The sequence below is a fragment of the Varroa destructor genome, unplaced genomic scaffold (genome assembly GCF_002443255.2).
Source record: "Varroa destructor unplaced genomic scaffold, Vdes_3.0 BEIS01000003.1, whole genome shotgun sequence".
Classification (NCBI taxonomy): Eukaryota; Metazoa; Arthropoda; class Arachnida; order Mesostigmata; family Varroidae; genus Varroa; species Varroa destructor.
In genome coordinates this window covers 8,818,331-8,835,422 of record NW_019211456.1, presented here as the reverse complement: position 1 = coordinate 8,835,422, position 17,092 = coordinate 8,818,331, and the positions used below count along the sequence as shown (strand labels likewise).

General features: G+C 40.8%; 1 protein-coding gene across 4 annotated transcripts in view; it reads left to right on the top strand.

Annotated features, from left to right (window-relative positions):
* The window catches only part of LOC111247374 (puromycin-sensitive aminopeptidase-like protein), a 46,803-nt gene that overhangs the window by 25,240 nt on the left and 4,471 nt on the right, over positions 1–17,092 (top strand). For 3 of the 4 annotated variants that reach the window (XM_086982952.1, XM_086982953.1, XM_086982954.1), the window contains 12 exons: positions 2,391–2,556; positions 9,526–9,647; positions 9,814–10,015; positions 11,797–11,945; positions 13,861–13,949; positions 14,562–14,676; positions 14,999–15,130; positions 15,457–15,594; positions 15,774–15,929; positions 16,338–16,445; positions 16,665–16,778; positions 16,882–17,016. In XM_086982952.1, the coding sequence (XP_086839078.1) occupies positions 2,391–2,556; positions 9,526–9,647; positions 9,814–10,015; positions 11,797–11,945; positions 13,861–13,949; positions 14,562–14,676; positions 14,999–15,130; positions 15,457–15,594; positions 15,774–15,929; positions 16,338–16,445; positions 16,665–16,778; positions 16,882–17,016 (1,626 nt within the window). The remainder of the gene's footprint in view (positions 1–2,390; positions 2,557–9,525; positions 9,648–9,813; positions 10,016–11,796; positions 11,946–13,860; positions 13,950–14,561; positions 14,677–14,998; positions 15,131–15,456; positions 15,595–15,773; positions 15,930–16,337; positions 16,446–16,664; positions 16,779–16,881; positions 17,017–17,092) is intronic. The other variant, XM_022798179.2, reaches the window with a different exon arrangement.

Genomic DNA, 17,092 nt, shown 5'->3' with positions numbered 1-17,092 from the left:
CTACATGATTTTCGAGACGCTACCTGAATATTAACAATGCCGACTTGATAGACATCACTGTGCAAAGCCTTTTTCGTGACGCTTAGACCGATCGTATACATCGAGTGACCATGACGCAACCTAAGAAAGTAGTATGACTAATGATTTTTTCGAGCGTAGCCCATCATTTTAGGTTATGATCTTGCTTAGAAAGAAGCTCAGTGGGCTAACTCCGCTCTATAATACACGATGAGGGAGATGTCAGTTCAATTTCAACAGTTTACAAATATGAATTTGCCTCTGATAGGGATTTGTTTCGGCATTCGTCAAAGCGATAAAATCACATCGGCGGCTTCTCGAAACTTCAAGGAACTCGAAGGATTCTTGGGAGGTTTCTCTGTAGCTAGATCGACGATCCGCGATGTACGGTTTAAATGTTCTATTTATCAGTTCTAGCATTCGATTGATTAGTGGTTATTATTAGAATGCTCACGGATACATTCGACCTTTCAATGGCAATAGGCCACCGAGTAACGTGAGATAGATACGGAGACTATATTTAGCAATTATTTGACCAGTGATAAATGGGGGCAAACCAGTTTGCATCACAAAATCAGCATGGTATGGTTGTCCTGGAATGAGCAACTAACCAGGTTTGAGGAAAAATTTTTTGTTGGATTCTTGCGAATAATTATCCGTGCACACACGAATCAATATCGATCTGAACTTATCATTTGAAAGGCATCGCGTGACGGTAGCGTCTGAAGAATCATCATGATTTGGACCCCTCCGTATTTCTATAGCGGCATCCTTGCCGTTTATCTACAGTCTTTAGTTAGCTAGTGAAGTTAGATGTTAGTCCTTCGTTATCAGTAATAAGCTTTAATTACGGATATTAACTATAAATCTCTGTCTGGAACTGTCTTCTGCAGCCATGAAGACGTACAGAAATACAACTCATTATCTATATATCGTCCGGATTAAAAAAATGAGATTTTGCCTAATTTGCTTATCTAGCTTGGATGACTGCTTGTGTTATGGTCATTTATATTTACTTTTATGTAAAGAACCACGTTGACAATTCATCCAAGTAATTTCATATAACACTCGTCGTTGTCTACCGGTCTGATGATAGGCTCGAGCTTTTCTGGGTCGGGTGAAGAAAAAAAAACAGATCTAGAATTGTGGTAGAAGTTTCACAGCTATATATTGTACGGTGCCACCGAGTATTTCAAGCGTGTTGCTTGGGTTTGTTGGCGTTGACCGCGAAAGCTATCGATGTGTGGATAAAACAGAGTGTTCCCAGCACCTATCCAGATATATTGTTGAATTAGACCGTGATAAGTGATCGTGTAGAGTTCGAACATAGGAGCGTTGTTTTCAGTTAGTCATTTGTATGACTCACTAATGTTAGGGTTTAGGGCACATACGAGCGAATTGCATCCCGGACTCCCGAGCGAGCCTGCACATATCGCTGACATTACGTTATCGTTTTAAATGGCTCAATGCTCGATGAAAGTATTGACCTCTGCCATAGGATACTGTTTTTGAATTTGAAGCAGGCTTTCCTCCAAGGTCGAGTGATGTCGCGTAGTTGGGTTACCGAGAAGTGTAGAGATCGTAGGTGATCTAACTAGCGAGTTGTATTCGCGGCATTGTGAACGATTCACTGACTTACCTGGTTAATTTTTCGTACCATGCAATCGGTTCTGACGTCCGTTCCCTAGCGTCATAAGGCTTACGTTTATATATATTGTTATGTATTTAATTTTAGCTATTTCCGTCACTATTCCTATATAAGGAAGCTGCAGAACGAACCGATCGCACTTGTCCCCGTAGTAGTTGGTGGAGGTCAAATCTACAACGGGCAAAATAATTAACCAAGCCGCAAGGCTACAGTCTGTATTGGGACGGTTGGCAGAGTGTGCAGGAAGTCGCGCTGCCGCCGAGGCGGCGATTTCTTGACCACTTGAGGCCCGGACAATGAAAATCGCAGGGCAGAAAATGTCGGAAGCAAACATTGATTCTTGTAGTCGTAGTATACGTATATTATTGGGTACACGTACGCTACACGCATTATTCCGTATTGTGCTTAACGCTGAGCCAGTTATGGAGAAATATATTCCGGCAAAAAACGCTCTGATAATAAGCCATATCGTTTACGGGCGTATTGACTGCGCAATCAACATGAGAAACGCCGTAAAAGGTAATTATTCATCAAAGAGATGAACGGTAGCCTTAGTTATGTCAAGGTGACTTTTAATCTGATAGACCAAGAGTTCGGATTTAAAAACTCATTGATCTGGTTTACTCTTTCGTTTACTGTGTCGCAAAATGTCTTGATAACGTTTCGTGCATGCATTCCTCTTGTTTTCGGTTATCACCAGAAACATTATGGACTACCTTTTTAGGTGAACGAAGTGTCCCGTACTATCAAACTTGATAGTCAGGAACTTGACATAAAGAATCCGACGTTCACAGTAACCTCAACCGGTGAAGTGCTGCGACCAATCAAGGTTCAAACATTGGCCGACGAGGAGCGTCTAGAGTTCGTCTTCGATGAAGACTTACCACTCGGTAAGTTGCGTGCCAAGGTTGTGTTTCAGCTTTACTTAAACTAATGAAGCTCAGTACACTTTTAAAACTTCCATGGATTTTAAAGAACAAAAAAAAAACTTACTGCCAATTTAAATTTGCGAATAATCGCTCATTTTGTGTATGTACACAACTATTTACAGTGTTGCCCATCCGCCTTCTGTGTACTAACTAAATTTCATCCATTTCTGAACCTTAATGCGCTCAGATCGCTACGGTGTCTGTTCACTGATTATATGAGATGCAAATAAACGCTAGGTGTACATCACACCAAATTTAGAAAGTAAACGATTTTATTGAGGTATAGATACGTGTGCATTGGTTACTTGTTTAAACGTTTTAATACGTTCACTGTGCCAAAAACACAATATATGCAAGTGTCATATAAATGGTGTAGTAGGAGCCACACGGCGCGTTTATGGAAACGAAGTACAGGCCCAATCTTGAGGATCACTTGTTCGATTTTAATAATATGGACGCGTCAAATGAATCCTGTATGTATGTTAAAAAGCGAAAAGTGTGACTCATCGCTGCGATATTTTTCTGGCGTTTCACTTGGCCTTCTAATATATAAATCAAAAGATGTCTCTAAATAATCCTTCTAAACACAGGCAAGCACACAAGGATCATTCAACAATAATACTTAGCAGATAGGATTACTGGTTGGTAGTGCGAGTCGCTACTGCGAAGCACCGCTTGATTTCTAAACAGAAGGGAACCTTCATTTGTTGTTTCCCATTTTTTCACACTCTATGTACGACTATTATGTCTCGTTTGGTATTATAACAATTTTTTTGGGTATGGCATAATGCTTTTGTCATGATTTAGGTAAGTGTTTGTTTCCTAGCGCTCGTGACGCATCGCTCGCTGCAAAATACAAAGTGAGTGAAATACAGGCGAGGGCTGATCGACTAAAAACACGGATAACAGCGCCAATATTATGATCAAAGCCAAACAACCTATACATTGTATAGGCAAGAGGGTGCATTGCATTACGAGACGTCTAGTAAAATCAGATGCTATTTAGTGGTACCACGACAGCTAAGAGCCGAGCGTATCAACCTGTTGTTTATAGCATCTAGTCTGCTGCTGATAAAGGCCTAAAAGGACCATCATAGATGATGGTTACATTGTTCTATTCAGAAAAAGCCTTTTATAATGTATGAGCCAAATATATGCTCTTAACCACAAATGACGCAAGTTTAAGGCCCGCACAAAAACAATACACGTGTCTACGGTCGAAAAATTATTTTCCAACATATTCGAGGTATTCTTCTATGTTTTTTACACACTTAAGCTGGTGCTTTGGCAGCTTGTGGACAGCCATACACCCATCTCTCACGCTTTTGTATGCCATCTACCTATAGCTTTTTGAAGTAAATCGATAGCAGGAGAAATCAATCAGACCATCGAACACAGTTTGCGTCATGTGGGTTACACGAAACTTGTTGAATTGATAAAATTGTTTTGAGACATTTGCTAGATGTTCTAGCAATGATGGTAGGGGCAATGCGTAGCAGGATATCTATCAAAATCTCCCCCGCGTTCGATGCACCTAAATGTTCCATCAGGCTCCTGGAAATCTGCTTTTTTGCAGAGTCTATGGTAGAACACATACACGGCAAAGCGATTGACGATATGTTTATCTAGATAATTCGTCCTTTTCCTCTCGTTGTTTCTCCTCGTCCTATCTGAAGCAAAAAATTGCTCCCAGCTCTTGAAGCTAGTCTTACAGGCTTCCCTTAGCGGCCGCTTACAGCGATGCAGACTTTCGGGATTGTAAGGGCATGTCAACTAGGAGATACATAAGGCAATTTTGGGCCGCTATATGTAGTTCCAAAGGTTTTTTGAGGAGCGAAGCTTGGACGCGATTTAATTATTCGAGGTTGTCCGCTCTTCCTAACGGTGGGGCACGTGCCCCATACGATAAAACTTCCCTCGGCCCTCTTATCTGATCAGCACGATGGAAAATAGTAATTGGCTTCTCAACGAGGTCTGGCTCAGCCAGGCTGATTATTTGTGTAAAGGGTATCGGTCACTCTGTCGTTGATGGTTATTCTATTTTTCGGTAAAATCGCAAAAGAAAGGTCGAGAATTTTTGTAAGGACAGCCACGACGGCCACTGTGAGTATGACCTTTTCTCGAGTTTAACCGAGTCGAAAGCTGCTTTAGAGTCGATGAAGACCACGCATAACGGATTACGCTGTATGGCAAATGCTCTTCCGACGTCGGCCATTAAGACGCTGCGCGCCATTTTTGTAAAGCGTTCGCTCCAGAACTCATGTTAATCTGTTAGGATAGAGTGTAGAGAATAACTATTCGGTCTCTTACTCAGCAAGCCGGGGAGCAGCTAATAAGGCAGCAGTTCTTCACCGGACTCAGAGTGTATCGGTAAATAATGCCATCCAGCACGGTGCCACATGGACGGCGCGTTTTAGTTGTTCATTGGAGACCCTGTCTAGACTGATGGTTTTCTTATTTCGTAGGCTTCCAAGACACTGTATTGGTTCCCATAGGTTTTGTTGAAGGATATTGTATTGCACTGAGATACCCTCGTTGCACTTTGCATATCTCTTAACGCATATCTGAGAAGTGATTTATAACATAGGACGAAGACTTAATCGAGCAAGCCGCTATGCAGCCATCGTACGTTAGCCACTTGTAATTTTTATTAGCGATAAAACGTAACGCCTTCAGCTGTGCAATGACTTTGTGATGCATACGATTTACGGCGGGTTATCTTAAAAATATAAGCTAAAGGGTAGCAGCTCATGTTCCGCAGAATAATTCGGAGAGAAGCAGTGCCCTCAGCTCAAAAAAGCGTTGTTGAAGCCAACGTTGGATATTTTCCTGCCCAATAAGTAATTAAGGCACGGCGATCACCTTTGGCTTTCTCGCCAAGAAACTAGACTCCGCGCTCGATTATCGTGCCATCAGCCAATGAGTCTCTTGCGAAAGGGTGGAGATAACGAGCTGCATCTTTTGCGTTCATCTCGGCGAGTGCCTCATAGTAGCAGATACCTCTGATATTTACTGTAAATACTACCATCACCTTAACGTCCGACCTACCTATACGTCTACGTATAGATTTACGCAGAACCAGTGGTTGCGAAGCGTTCATTTCCGCCAGCCCGCGACAAATCTTCTCCAAAGGCAGTCTTCATTTTGATGACAGCGGTGAGACAGCCGGCGATATGGAAGCGTTGGAGAATTGACTGATTGTGCGCCTGAGTGATTAGACGGTATCGTTGGCGAGTTGGCGTCCAACGAGACTCGACCAAAAAACTGGATAGAAAAATTTGAGCTTTTAGATGAGGATAGCGGGACGTTAACTGACCGGCAGTACTTACAATGGATACCCCCGAGTATGGTCTTGTCCGCACACGTGGGAAGCGACTGCATGGAACAGCTTCAAGAATAAAGTAGGCGACGGTTACTCTTCTAATAGAGAGCCGGGTCGTCCAAATTGGCCAGATTTTCCGCTACAGGATTTCACGCGGAGACATTCAATTAATATGTTTGCGCTGTTAGGTTAACTGGGAGATAAGCTCGGATTTACTGTGATCCTGGCTAACGCCCGAAGACCCGCAAATTCAGCTATTTTTATTAATTGTTATTGTGGTAAACGTCAGTTCTTACGCCGAGGCAGTTAGAGTCGTTTACAAGTAGAAGCCGCGACAGTCCGACACCTGTTCCCGCAGGCCCAAAGAGAAAACACCTGCCACTGTCCCGAGAGGCATACCATGGCGGGTGCAATTGTGAAGGTATGGCACAGCTAAATTTTGGCAACCAAGCAAAAGTCAAGGAAGCATCGCTTTCTAATTCTTCGGCATTTATGAATTTGCCGCCAAAGTGGATAAGCATCTAAGCAGCCGCGATAACTAAGTCTGCTGCTTCGACATCACGATATGCTTCACGAAGACGGGGGCTCTGTGCGGGCTTGTTGTCGCGTGCTCATGCAAGGCACCCTAGCCACATCAAAAGTCAGTAGTTTTGCCACCAGCTAACCCAGTTGGCTTTTAAGCTTCCGAACAGTACGTGCCCGTAGGGACTAGTAAAAGACCTTGACAGCGCAACATAAAATTAAGCGCACGCACTAAACGCTGGGGGTACAACGATAAGTCAGCCCGTGTTGTAATGGATCAACTGTTATAATATGAATCTATGAAGAAATCTACGTGAAATACTCATTCCTGCTAGCCAACGACACACGAAATTAGGGTTGTTTCGTTTAATAACGTGAGCATTGGCAACTGGTAGTAGCTTACACTCGGACCAGATGTTTCCCAGGCACGTTCCTACTCTGATATGACTTGCAGATAAAGCAGCGAGATTTCATCTGTTGCGAAAAGATTAAGCTCAAACGCTCTCTAACACTAGCACGAAATCATTTTTTAAAGAGATGCCGGATTGTGTTTAATGGAGACGTGAGATGTGTTGTTGTTCAGCCAACAGCGGGCACTGACGTTATCCGACTAGGATATTGAAGACATTTTGCTTTCACAGCTCAAGCGTATTTTTTCTCCACATTTCGAACCTTTCAAGCAATAGCATTCTCATAGCAGCAATAGCCGCTTACCAATTAACAACTCTCTGCTAGTAGTTTCTGTGCTTTACAGGAGAAGGAATGTCAAGGAGTCTAACTAGCGTAAAGATCCTATTATCAAAATGACCCCGTCACACGATGAACACCGTCTACTACACACGCAGTACTAGAACGGTGTCGCAGTTAACACGATCTTTTCAATAGAGTGAGCCTTTAAGACGCTAGAGCATCCTCACGAAGGTAGCCTTCAGATGAGTGATTTTAATTCATCCGATGTAGTGACTGGATGTAGAATTACCAAGTACTGTGTCGCACCGTTCCTAGTCTTGTCGCAGCAGACGCGCTTATACAACCGGCTTCCATATCTATTTACCGATGTAAATGAATTTAATCGTTGTCAGGAGTTGAAGCGAATTGAGCTCAGAGTAGCGAGTGTTGAACTATTAAGGAATCAGATATGAGCATTGATACAGTGGAAAAGCGTTTAATAACACGCGCTTAAGTAACTGGTTTGCTTGTGCTGTTATTGTATGTAATGACGTTTTTGCATACGAGAGTGCTTTTTCTATAACAAGCAGCTAAGCTAATATGAAGCCATCGGACTTTTTTTTTCTAGAATTTATCGTATCATATCAGACAGCGTAAGTTTACGACCGATCAATGATATGGCACCGGAAAAACGGAATCGATTTTTTCAGACGTTCCTTTCTAAATGCATCAGAAAGTAACGGCCGTTAAAACGCGCCAAACGTTCTGAAGGTTGCAGACTGAAAATGACGTAGTGGAATATATTTAAAAACCATGTTAGTTTAAATAAAAGATTATATTACTTCTAATGACTATGCTGTTACTTGATTTCAGAGAAAAACTGGTCCCCGTTTAAGGTTTCGTTGCAATATGTTAGGTGTATGTTTTCTGGAAAGTTTTATTCAAGGCCTGTTTATTCAGGAATTCGTTGTCCGGTTTCGCAAAGATAAAAAACTGTCCCTAAAATTCAGTTACCCTTTGCAGGACGTGGTCGTCCCATATTTATATTCATTTACCTATTCGACGATGCCTCTTCAGGTATTACTTGTGAAAGACATAGCCCCTTTGGGTATTTTGAATAACGGAAATGTATAATTGTTTATGGTCTATTAAGGTAGGAACTTCGATAATCGGAACATAATATCGTACGGCAACAATACCAAGACATAGTAATTAGCCCCTCATAACATCCCCCGAGACCATCAATTATAACCTGTCCATTTCGAAAGAAAATTTGCATTATTACTATATATATAATAATATTCGAACTTATATATATATATATATATATATATATATATATATATATAATATATATATATATATATAATATTCAAATTTAGCATGTTATACGAAGTTGTTACATAGACGCTATATGAAAGCCAGTATAATTTGGTAGCTTTAGTTCATGAAAATTGCTATACGTATATATATTTTATACTATGAGAGTAACGTAGACTGTTGCAAGAAAATTTCGTAGATCTTGAAAGGCCGCTAGCGGAGAAAATTTAGAGTGACTCGCGAACTGTCTTTGGACGCGTTGAAAAGGCGTTTGGTATATTCCATACGTAAGTCTCGGACCTTTAACTATAATAAACAAGAAGCCCGCTTGGGCATATAGGTGGCGTAGACGAGACATGGTTCAACCCTTGCTGACAAGCGACAGAGCAACGTCGCGGTAAAAGGGAATCGAGCTCGAGAGCAAGGTCGAGTGAATTGTGATGTAAGTTAATAACAGTACTTGCAAAGGAAACGTCTGCTACACTTACCGAAAATGAGACAATGAATGCAGCGGAAGAACGCGGTGTAGTTGTCTAATACCAGACCTCATCGGCTTCGATTGAGCGAAACTGTATGCAGCGTTGGCCTAAACTCGATTGTTACCTTGATTTAAGTTTGCGTAATTACGGCACCTTCCATGCCCTAAAAAAAGGCCCATTGGTGGGCAAGCATATCCCATCATCGATTGACTTTAAGAGGTCACAGAAAGAGAAATTGCATACGGGAATGTAAGTATAGGATTATTTAGAAGAGGGCTGGAACTAGTGCATGGACAGCAAATCAATTATCATTCTCAAAAGTGTTTACATTTCAGAATAGGATTCGCTCGTAACAACTTAACGTAATTAATCATAAAATAGCCTAACATCCCCCCATCTATAGTTATGTCCCCAATATCTATAGTTAAGTTCATAATAGTTAACATTAGTACTAATGTAACTATGATGGTTATTTCAGCATTTGAAGTTTCATACGTAAATACAGATTAGAGGATGACTGTGACTCACACGTGAGATGCGCTGAAATGATTTGTATCGAAGACTCAGATAGTAACATTGATTGGGTTTTCGTGTGAATATGCCCTACGCGGTCGACAGGTAATAATCAGTTTCACTGCGATTTCCATGGAAAACTGGATGATAGCCTTCGCGGATTCTATCGATCAAAAGGCAAAAATCAGCGGGGCGAAGATTCATATGCTGCCGTCTCGCACTTCGAGGTAGGAGGATCAGATGTTTCCACATATATAATAATAAAACCGTCAGGTACGGTACAACGTTTCGCCCTGTCGAGCAAAATGTTTTTGAGTTATAAAAGTCAACTGTAAAAGAACGAAACAGGAAAGGTTTATCGAGGTGTTCAGTAACGTTATTTTTCCTTGGCAGCCTATCGACGCCCACCGTGCATTCCCCTGTTGGGACGAACCAGCTCTTAAAGCTACGTTTAATATGACGCTGATAGTCCAGAAAGACTTACTTGCGCTATCCAATACGAGACCGATTGCGGAGTCACCTTACGAAATGGATCAGTCCTGGAAGGTAGTTCGGTTTGAAACGACTCCAAAAATGAGCACGTACCTCGTAGCCGGTAAGATTTAGGTCGGAGTGGAAAAGGTCCATTTATCGGTAAGGCTAGGCTGGTGCTAATGTTAGCATCTTTCGCTATATAAAATAAATAAATGTATAGTACAGGCATCCGATGTATTTTTTTCAACCTACTATATATTTATATACAGAAATATCTATTTGTTTATGTAATGGCTTACTATCGTACTTAGATATAACAGTGGGTTCATTCCTCCTCTACACGAGAGCTGAACAACGCGAAATTACATAACGAGCGGCCGTCTGTATTTTTTCCCACTTATTTGCATAGGCGAACAGGAGTCTCTTAAGAAATTGATAGTTTAGAAATTAGAAAGGAACACTTCAGATGAGTCGTGACGTCCGAAGTTAGTGATAGGAGCAAACGTAGCCTCATTTTTGAAATTGTTTTCTAATTTTTGAACTCTAGCCCGTTTGGTGGAACCGTAAAATTTATCGTATAGCATTCAACTTTATTTAACGAATTGTCGAATTTCAGAAAAAATAAATATGTTTAATTGATTGCTTTGATTTTGTTTTTTAAACGTATATTTTAAATTTGCTTCCTAGAGCGATTCTAGAAAGGCTGGATGCTTAAGGAAATTTTTTCCAGCGGCAAGAATAATACCCAGTCACACATAAAAGTATAAAGGGTGTATTAAAACTTATCATTATTAATTTTCTATGTATTGGACATCATTTCGGTTTGTAACAAAGTTTAACCAGCTAGTAATTTTCCACATTTACGAATTTATGTAGGCCCATTAACTGGATTACCCCATCACATCAACGAAAATGAACCAGAAATTAGCCAAATATTGGATGGCCTATATAGACATTGATTTTGCTTGTTGCAAAGCTTCTATGTGAATAAAAACGGGTACTTAAATAAATTTTTTTACATAGGCCGGCCGAAAAGGTCTTCACGGAACTATCCGAAAAGAGCTAAGCAGTCCGAATACTGCAAAAAGGCCAAGAGCCTCCAAGGGATCAATCGCCGGTAATGTGATAACACGCCAATAAGTAGTAGATGTTCTGATTTCAAAACAATCGGTAATTCATTCATATACGAGAGCTTTTCTTCGAAAGCCCCACGGAGGTTCGCAACAACGTAATTCGTTAAGCTTGGAAAATCGAGGAAGTTAAGCTCCGGTCATTTTCAGAAAGCAATTTTCGAACTTTTTTCCGTTACCTTTAGTTTGGAATCAACTTCCTATTAGTACTAGGCCTCGAACTGACACATCTCCGAAAATAGTAAACAGGATCTCGCTCAATTTTCGCAAGCCAAAGCAAAGTTACCTACCAAATTAATCCTATTATGTTTGGTAACAGTAAGTCCAAACTTGATTTCGCTCATTTGGTACTGCCGCTAAACGCTTGAACGTGTTTGCCGTTAGACAGCAACTGGGCCTGATTTAGAAGTCCTTTGGTCGATAAGCATATTGAGGATTTTCGGGAGGTTCTCAATACCGGGCTAGCTTTGAAGCTAAAAAAATGTTGCCACTAAAATTATTATTTCCTGTTTTATGGTTTAACCAATATTGCCTTTTATAGATTATATGTGAGGGTGTTTACCACTTCACTTTTAAAATGATCCAAGTATCTCGGCTGACGTAATTTCTTCACAATATGATGAAAAGCAAAGTCGATGGACGGCTCCCCTTGCATTGACTTGAGTCCCTTGCATTTGCAATGCAAGGGACTCAAGTCAATTAACAGATAACTAACTCCAGTACTATTATATATCATATATATAAAGTTGGATATGGGTTTTGTGATGTTCAGCTGTAGTGGGCCATCATGACTATGTCGAGGATTATACAAAGTCGAACGTCCGCGTCCGTGTGTATACGTCCTTGGGAAAAAGGGAACAAGGACGCTATGCTCTTCACACAGCTGTAAAATCTCTTGACTTTCTCGAGGAGTACTTCAACGTAAGTAACACCGGTATCTCGTACAATATCGTCGTACATTGCAACCATTAGGTAGATACTTGTAATACAAACAGTAATGTGTCCGGAATACCAAATTGTTACCGCAGATTTAAAGTTCGAAAATGAAAATGGTCCGGAAATATATTGGTTTATCTGTAAGGAACATAGATCGGGTTTGTATATTAGGTCATTGTTCGATGTTTTCTGTTGAGAAATAAAGAAACAAAGTAATCTGCGTATGCTCAGGGCGGCGTATCGGGTCTAAAGAACCATACGTATTTGCCAACTGACCAGTTAAGCCTATCGGCTGTTGTAATGCCAAATCCTATTTATAATAAAGTAAAAGGCTATATATATATATATATATATATATATATATATAGCCTGGAACGCGTTTGTTTGATCTAATGTAAAACATGGAAATTGCTTTTTTGGTGGACCCTATGTAAACTGGCATGTACTCTTCTCGTAGCGAGCCTGTAAAAACCTAAAATTCTAATCCTGATATTCTCTCAATCGATTCTGTTTGAACGACTCGAATTTGCTTGAATACTCGGTTTTCCCTCTATTGATTATTTATCATTATATAATATTATTGTGCTTGGTAGACGTTGGCAATTTTCGCTATATCGTGGACGATGTGCTTCGAACGGGCGTTGGCTTAGTAATGGTAACTGATAAGCAGGCTGTCACGCTGGTTCAGCTCTGAACATTCGAACAATAAATATCACCAATTATTAAGGATCCCATGAATATGGAACAAAGTAAAGGTTAGCAATCAAGGATAGTAGGGTATTATTATTATGAAGGTTCATATTTGCTTGTATAGTAGTTGTGGCGTTCCATAGGTCTGTTGGGAGAAGCCCTTGATGCTACACCTAAAAATAGATGATTATAAGGACTTGCTCACATGAAGTAACTGTTGAAAAGAACACCATTATAATAAAGATATACGAAAAATTAACATATCACTTTTGAGGTTGGCGATACACTCATGTAGATCAAATTAATTTTGCACTATACGGCGATTAGTATATACTGCCGCACGGTGCTTTACGTGCTGTCTGTTTAACCCCACTAAGCCAGACGGGCATCTGAGCTAAGTTGCTGCTGTTATGGGCAAAGTTAGCCCATCGCTTCGAAGCTATAAGATCCTGGGCTGTAGACTATGGTTGGCCGATTTTACTGGGAGATTTCTTCTGATCTTTTGCGGCTCAACAGCTCTCCGACATCAATTAGGCTAATTTATAAAAAGAAACATCTTAGGCTATATTTTAAGAGAGCTTTTTAAAAGCTAGGGCCTATTCCCGATGATCCCGGTTTACCTCGCAATTCGGGCCTGTTCCCGAAACTAGTATGTTTTTGGTATGTTTCATTTGCTTTTTTTCCCCGTAGACGGATTTTCCCCGTTGGATCAAGCGATCCAGTTACATTTGGAGGGTTGGAATGGATTTATAGTTGCGACCTTTATTGTGCATTGTCTGTTTGGGGTCTTTTGTAGTAAGCTCTTTGGGCTAAAATATCGTGGAGCTGCTTGTTGCAATGCTCTCAATAAGACGACCAACTTGAACTCGTTTTGAAGTTATCGTATATAAGCGCCTTAGATCTTTAGTGGTGGGTGACCTCAACCTGGTTAGAACGTTAGGCCAGTCTCAGAATGTGCTACTGGAGGGGAATCTGGAGCGAATAGTCAATCTCATAACGTTTCCGCGATCCGAGGCTAAATAAATCATGAAACTTCCCTTGTTGTTACGAAAAGAAAAAAAGGGAAACCATACTGCTGCACGACAGGTCTAGGGAATTCTAGGGAGCAGCAGTATGGTTTTACCCTGGTTATGAACTATAACAGTCAATGTCAATAAAGCTCCGACGCGAAGCTTCACTTCTTATTATTTGCATTGTATAATAACTGCAGGTGTCGTACCCATTATCAAAAGCCGACCTGGTGGCGGTTGCTGATTTTGCCGCAGGGGCGATGGAAAATTGGGGCCTTATCACTTGCAGGTATAGTCAGCACCGCTTAATCATAATAAATGTCTCTTCTACCAATAAATTAGCAACTCCGTTGAAAGCATCACCAAAAATTATCAAAATCATTAAACCCGCTTTTATATAATATATGTTTATTAACCGAATAATTAAATGTTGCCACTGTTACAAGTTACAAGATTAATTACAAATAGGCTACGGACGGGTCTGTCGTCATAGTACATGTCTCGACTTAAACTAAAAGCTGAGCTAGTACATTGTTTTGCTAACATATAAAGCAACGATATATATATATATATATATATATATATATATGATCGGAAACGCTAAGACCGCTTCTAGTTTTTTTCTATAGGCTTCATTCGACAAGAAAGCTGCGTACTGAAAACTTAGGCTTTCACACCTTTTCATGTCTAGAAATACAAAGCACTATTCCCGTCGTTCGCTCGCAGCGCCCCCGTCTGGTACAAGCGACATTGTTGATGTCACGTTAGTTTCGAACCTCAGTCGACAAGTGCGCCACCGCTGCGCCATTATGAAGACTATCACATAAATGGGGCGACGATGACCACTCTGTTCCTTCACTGCGAATTATCTGCGATTAATTGACCTGTTTTTGCGTTTCAGGGAGACAACTGTGCTTTACGATCCGATGAACTCCTCAACGAATATTAAACAAAATGTAGCTACGGTTGTAACACACGAGCTTGGGCATATGTGGTTTGGAAATCTCGTAACCATGGTAAAAACGATAAGCTATTTGAAGCTTTATTATACATTAGCTCTATCCGAAACGTCTCTATTCAAGAGCTTCAACGAATTCTTCTCCACCTTTTCCTTTTTTAACTCGAACTTCGCTCTTGCCCATTTGCACACACACATATACTGGAATAAACAATCGCATTGAATATGTGAAAAGAGTTACTTTGCTACGAGCGAGACAGATCGTTAGCTTAAATAATACGTTTTTTAAGACACACAAGTACATGTTTACTTGGAGTTCTCAATGTCACCCTGCTCATTGACCTCTTTCGATTGGACTGGTGCATCGCTCGTATACTCAGGAGTGGTGGACGTACTTGTGGCTTAATGAAGGCTTTGCGAAGTTCATGGAAAGCTTGACCACGGACCACATCTACCCGGATTACGATATGTGGACCCAGTTCGTTGCCGAAACGCTCAACGTAGGCCTCAACGTAAGTAACAAAAATTAACTCAATTTCCCACCTATTATCCAATAATGGGCACAATTACCAGAACTCTCTCAGACTAGGTCGTACTTCTTAGCAGCAATAGGTGAAGGTATATTTTTACGGGCTAAGCGCATATTTCTAAAACTCAATGAAACAAAGTGCAGACTAGCCCTGGTTGGTCATACTTATTCAACTTAATCTCTTAAATGAACGACGGCTTGCGCCGAGCTCTTCCCGTGTCTATATCCGACTGGATACTTAGCTGAATAGTACGTACCGTACGTGGGTCACCCAAGCCTATGAATATATTTGAATGGTATTGTACATAGCTCGACTCGTTGGACAGTTCGCATCCGGTCGAAGTAATCGTGGAGCATCCAGCCATGGTTGAAGAAATTTTCGACAATATCGCCTACGAAAAGGGCGCTTCGATCATTCGTATGCTCAACAGCCATTTAGGAGCCGATGTAAGGACCTGTATTGAATTTTCTACTTTAAATGCAAATAGATCTGCCAAAGGAAAAAATCGGTTTACTCTAAAGCTAAACAGTAAGCAAGCCCAATACAAAATAGGTTTCAGTAACATCATTTTACTTCCATGGTTAAATAACAGGTATCGAATGTACATGTTCATATGAAATTCTAGAAATTTCGGGCAGGCATGCAGCTCTACCTTAATCGTCATAAATATTCGAACACGCTTTCGTCAGATCTGTGGAAGGCACTGGAGGAAGTGTCAAGTGTTCGGGTTGAATCCGTTATGAACAGCTGGGTTAAACAGGTCGGCTTCCCTGTAATCCAGGTACGAGTATATTTGGCCCAGTTGAAAATCTATGTGGATATCTTCTAATGCCAGGCAAAACGTTCACTTCCTATCTACGCACTTACGTATGATAGTTTCATAAAAGGTAATTAACATTTGCCATTTATCGATCGTACAACCTAATTTACGGAACGCTATCTCGGTCGGAACGTTATCTTACGGACGAAATTTCGGTCCCAGTGCAATTAACATATTCATGGAGCGCTGTCATAGAGCTAGTAGAGTAGAATGGGCCGTACGTAGCAAGGCGTATAGCCTTGCTACGTACGGCCCATTCTAAACAGTATTTTTCAAACGTTTTGAGTGGACGTAAAGTGTAATGAACAATATTCTCATACAGAATCGACGATTGGCTCAATTGATACCTGTTGATCGTTTTGGTTGCAGGTGACTGCCCTGTATAAAGGTGATAATATCGTACTAAATCTGCGACAAAACAAATTTTACTCACAGGTTGATAATCCAAAACGGAACGAGCCTCAGCCACTATGGAAGGTACGACGTTAATGAAGACAGTTATTAAGCATACTGAAGGATCGCATTTGGCGAACGATTATCGGTCGTTTCGCTTTGGCTATATTTTTTGTCAAAAAGATACTATACTACGAGCGTTTCGAGCAGAACGACGGTCGTTGCAATGTTGTACCATTTTCGATATACGTGACGCTGATCAGACAGATTTTCTAAGCAGTTAATTTTTTCAACGTTGATTAGGTACCTATTCCAATTGCATGGGGAGGGAATTCGACGGGTGAAACGAAAATCCTACTTGAAGCACAGGAAACCGAAGTCACCCTTGAAGGCGCAGTTAACGCATCGTGGATTCAGGTTAGAAAACCATCGGGAGCGATTTTTCTCCGCAATGAAGCTATTTTGATTATTTTTGTCGTTATTTGTGCTATAAATCGCTTATTTTTTTTTTCATCATTAGGTAAATCACGGTGCTGTCTCTTTCTTCCGTACAATGTACTCTCGAGAAATGCTCGCTGGCCTACTCGATGCTGTAAAAAGCAAGACTCTCAGCGCTGAAAACCGGTTTATTCTGCACGCTGACCTCTTCGCACTGGTAACGTCGACCCTATTTCTCACACTCTGGATATATACCCTAGGACAAATTCCTGCGTAACCTTGGGAATTCATTT